This window comes from Somniosus microcephalus, chromosome 13, assembly GCF_052327205.1.
Source record: "Somniosus microcephalus isolate GS21.2 chromosome 13, FLI_Smic_1.0, whole genome shotgun sequence".
In the NCBI taxonomy this organism is placed as follows: domain Eukaryota; kingdom Metazoa; phylum Chordata; class Chondrichthyes; order Squaliformes; family Somniosidae; genus Somniosus; species Somniosus microcephalus.
In genome coordinates, this window is record NC_140999.1 from 70943341 (window position 1) to 70948340 (window position 5000).

The 5000-nt window shown below is 45.6% G+C and overlaps 1 protein-coding gene across 1 annotated transcript in view; it reads right to left on the reverse strand.

Annotated features, from left to right (window-relative positions):
- cherp (calcium homeostasis endoplasmic reticulum protein) overlaps positions 1-5000 on the reverse strand; it is a 91147-nt gene that overhangs the window by 38354 nt on the left and 47793 nt on the right. Inside the window, exons 3-4 of the mRNA XM_086004263.1 lie at positions 1122-1366; positions 18-188 (exon numbers count right to left, since the gene is read on the reverse strand). Of these exons, the coding sequence (XP_085860389.1) occupies positions 18-188; positions 1122-1366 (416 nt within the window). The remainder of the gene's footprint in view (positions 1-17; positions 189-1121; positions 1367-5000) is intronic.

The window sequence follows — 5000 nt, forward strand, 5'->3', positions numbered from 1 at the left end:
GCCAGTGCAAACACTACAAGTTCAGAAGAAGATAATAAGAGGCACCATACAGAGATGGCATCTTTGGTACAGGTGTCGATAATGGGCTGTAAGAGACTGTCAAACTCGGTCATGTCCAGCTGCGTCTCCGACAGGAGCTTCTGGATTTGCTGTTCCATTGCCAGGGCGATTGCTGCAGTTATCTGTTCCTGGAGGAACATAAACAAGTTTAATTAGAGATGAAAAAGACCACCTGAAATCAAGTGAGAAGAGAAATGTGCGGAAATGCAAGGTCAGTATCGGTTCCGATGAAGGGCCACTTCCTAAATTGCTGGTTTTCTTCCCATTGTTTCAGATGCTGATCTGCATTTCACCATCCTCTACTAACCCGATTTTGTTTGCTGTCCTGCATCATATGCCTTTCCCTGACAAAGACAACCTACTCCCGATCCTGTGCTGTCCTTTCAAACCATGGGCTGATCAAAAGGCGGCTCGGGTGACGCATAGGAACAGCAGTAGGCCATTCAGCCCCTCGAACCTGTTCCACCATTCAGTTAGATAATGCCTCAACTCCATTTGCCCGCTATCGATTTTGCCATATTTTTTAATCTGATTACGCTCCTGTGAAGCGCCTTGGGACGTTTTACTATGTTGAAGGCGCTATATAAATGCAAGTTGTTGTGGTTGTTGATCCAAATTCCTTGATACTTTTACCTAATAAAAATCTATTGGTCTCAGTCTTGAAAATTTCAATTGATCCCCAGCATCCAGACTTTTTTTGGGGGGGGGGAGAATTCCAGATTTCCTTTGTGTGAAAAAGTGCTTTGTGATTTCACTCCTGAAAAGCCCAGCTTTCATATTTAGATTGTGCTCCCTTGTTCTGGATTCCTCCATCAGAGGAAATAATTTCTCTTTATCTACCCGATCAAATCAATTTATTATTTTAAACACTCAATTAGATCACCCCTCATCTGGACCATTTAAGAGATGTGTATTCAGTGGGCGAATCAAAGCTGGAGATTCTCACTGGAACATTGTCAAATGTGTATGTGGGTTCATAGGATGTTGGGACAATGGAACTAGCTGCACTTTTGTCGGTGCCTGGCCTGATTCATTGATCGCTGTCTGCTGTAGTTACTGACCTGTCTTTGCATGAGGAGATGCTGCTCCTGCTGCTGCAGATTCCACAGGCTCTGTTGAATCAGCTCCTCCAACTGTGGCTGGCCTGGAGCGGGAGGTGTGGGCGGCTGAGTTAGAGTCGGGGCCGGAGCAGGGACGGGGGTTGGCACGGCGATGGAGGCAGGGGTCAGAACTGGAGCCGGGATTGGGGCTGGCACAGGGGCTTGAGCTGGAGGTTCACTTTCCTGCCCTGACGGATTGCACAACACTGCAAAAAGAACAAAGAGAGAAGTTAATGTCAAACACCTCCTCACGTTTCACATTATTCATCTTGAAATGAACAATATGTTCCCAACGCTCACAATATCTCCGGTTTCACTCTCTTTGTATAGGACCTTTCCATCCCCCTTCTTTCCCAAAGACCATACTGGGATCCAGGTCCGTCGGCAGCGCAGGCCCTCTGATGCCTCACACAAGTGACCGTCCTCCAAATGACAGATGTGGAAGCTGAGGTTACAGCCGAACTTGATCTTGTCCTCACCCGGCACCCACCCTAATGCGGCTTTTGCTTCAACCAGCATTCCCAAGCGGGAACCCTGACTGATTTTTCCCTTCAACCAGTCCCGGAACACACAAGTGTTTGTCCTGTCACCTCTCCAGAAATTAACTAATTCAGGGCAGATGAAGAATTGAACAATTCGAAAGAGCAGTCTGGAGATCCTTTCTGGGCTGCATGACCCAGTACCACACCCAGTACGGCACATTGGGAATTTTGCGGTCCAAAATATATTCTGTTCACTAGGAGCAGAAGCAATTTTGTTGCAGGAAATAATCAGCTTTCTACATTTTTTCTACTTATCAGGAACATGCATTTCAATATCAACAAGAGCATTCTGTTCCACCACACTGCAAACATTTCATTGTATTCGATGGCATTTCTCAAATTCTGAGTGGCTTTTCATGTTGCTATTGCTGTAACATTCAGTTCATCTGCTGCACCAGTTAATCTTATGACCAGCTAGCTTAAAGAATTATATCACGTTTTAGATGGTCACAAAAATCTGTGCATGGCTATGAACGATATACCAAATTTTAAAAGCGTGTACCCTCCTGTAAGAGCGTTTTTGTACACACAAGTCAGCCGTGGCTCCCCTTGGAGTAAGGAGGTTGTGGGTTCAAGTCCCACTCCAGAGATTTGAGCACATAATCCAGGCCGACACTCCAGCGCCAGTACTGAGGGAGTGCTGCACTGTCAGAGGTGCTGTCTTCTGGATGAGATGTTAACCTGAGAGGGCAGACAGAGCCTCAGTTTAACGTAAAAGATCCCATGGCACTATCTTGAAGAGGAGTAGGGGAGTTCTCCCCAGAGTCCTGGCCAATTTTTATCCCTCAACCACAAATCAACAACAAATGATCTGGTCGTTATCACATTGCTGATTGTGGGTCCTTGTGTGCAGATTGGCTGAAATGAGTCCTTTAACCCTCACCTTTATATTTGTGGATTCTGTCTTGCTGCAGTGAAATGGCAATGGTTAGTCTGAGTGAGTTGAGCAGTTGGCCAACAGCTTAAAGAAACCGCAGAACAAAATGTTTTAATCAATCAGACACACACACACCCCACACACACATTCACCCCCCCCTCACACACCCTCAAACACCCCCTCCCCCCCACACACACATTCTATCTATCCTGCATGCCAACATCTCTTACCCACCCACCATCTTCCCACCACCCCATCTTTTTTTTTTTAGGTGGAGCCCATCTGGTCTGTATATTCCAAAAGGTGTCCCATTGTTTGAGGAACCGGAACCCTGATTCCCTACACCAAAGCCTTAGCCGCGCTTTGGTCTGCCTAATCACCCTCTCTGTCTCTCTTCACTGGTGTGGGTACTATTTCAGACCTTCTGTTCTGTATAGCTTAGATTGCCCTAGATGGTGACTTTACCCCACAGTCCATTGGGAGAACCACTTAACCATCAGACAGAAGTATGGGAAATTCAAAATGGAAAGAAAGGAAAAAACTAAAGATGTTCAGGATTTTTGAAGAGTAATAGTTGGCGAATGAGAAATCCCAGGAAGGTCACTGTATGGATCAGAATGTAACAATATGTAATTAGAAACATAGAAGATAGGAGCAGGAGGTGGCCATTCGGCTCCTCAAGCCTGTTCCGCCATTCAATGAGATCATGGCTGATCATCCAAATTCAGTACCCTGTCCCTGCCTTCTCCCCATATCCCTTGATCACATTAGCCTTAAGAAATATATCTAACTCCTTCTTGAATATATTTAATAAGTTGGCTTCAACTGCCTTCTGTGGTGGAGAATTCCACAGGCTCACCACTCTCTGGGTGAAGAAATTCCTCCTCATCACAGTCCTAAATAGCTTACCCCTTATCTTTAGACTGTGACCCCTGGTTCTGGACTCCCCTGCCATCAGGAACATCCTTCCTGCATCTAGTCTGTCTAGTCCTGTTAGAATGTTATAAGTTTCAATGAGATCCCCTCTCATTCTTCTACACTCTAGCGAATATAAGTCTAATCGACTCAATCTCTCTTCATACGTCATTCCTGCCATCCCAGGTATCAATCTGGTGAATCTTCGCTGCACTCCCTCCATGGCAAGGAACATCCTTCCTCAGGTAAGGTGACCAAAACCGCACACAATACTCAAGGTGTGGTCTCACCAAGGCCCTATACAAATGCAGCAAGACATCCTTGTTCCTGTACTCGATTCCTCTCGCTATGAAGGCCAACATACCATTTGCCTTCTTAACCGCCTGCTGCACCTGCATGCTTACCTTCAGCGACTGGTGCACAAGGACACCCAGGTCTCGTTGCACTTCCCCTTTTCCCAACCTATTGCCATTCAGATAATAACCTGTCTTCCTGTGTTTGCCACCAAAGTGGATAACCTCGCATTTATCCACATTTTACTGCATCTGCCATACATCTGCCCAATCACCCAACCTGTCCAAATCATACTGGAGTTTCTCTGCATCCTCCTCACAGCACACACGCCCACCCAGCTTTCTGTCTTCTGCAAACTTGGAGATATTACATCTAGTTCCCTCGTCTAGATCATTTATATATATATATAAATACGTGGGGTTATGGGGATAGGGTGGGATGTGTGTTGGTGCAGGCCCGATGGGCCGAAATGGCCTCTATCTGCACTGTGAGGTTTCTGTGATTCTGTGATATATATATATATATATATATATATTGTGAATAGCTAGGGTCCTAGCACCGATCCCTGCGGTACCCCACTAGTCACTGCCTGCCACTCGGAAAAAGACCCGTTTATTCCAACTCTTTGCTTCCTGTCTGCCAACCAGTTCTCTATCCAAGTCAGTACCTTACCCCCAATCCCATGTACTTTAACTTTGCACGCCAATCTCTTATGCGGGACCTTATCGAAAGCCTTCTGAAAGTCCAAATACACCACACCCACTGGCTCTCCCTTATCTATTTTACCAGTTACATCCTCAAAAAATTCCAGTAGATTAGTCAAGCACTGTAGGGTTCTCAAAATTCCCGCATTCCCCAAAGTTATGGATAAAGGGGCCCTGTTTGAACAAGTTATTAAAAACAGGGTACCCAAAATGGCTTCTGTAACCTCGTGACCAAAACCGACAGGATTTTAAAAGCAAGGCCCTGCAAACAGGCAGGCCCTGAAACGAAACTTAAAATGCAGGAATCTGTGAAGAGACTTTGTGGAGCCAGACAGCTAAAGCAAACACAGAATATGCATTCATTCGCCTTGAAACAGATCAAGTTAGAATGGGCCTAAATCGAGGCCATTAGGTTTCTGCATATTTAATCGGTAACAGCTCACAGTAGCCATCAAGTCAGGATGGGGACAATTAAGTTTTATAAATGATGACAAACAACCAGGACATC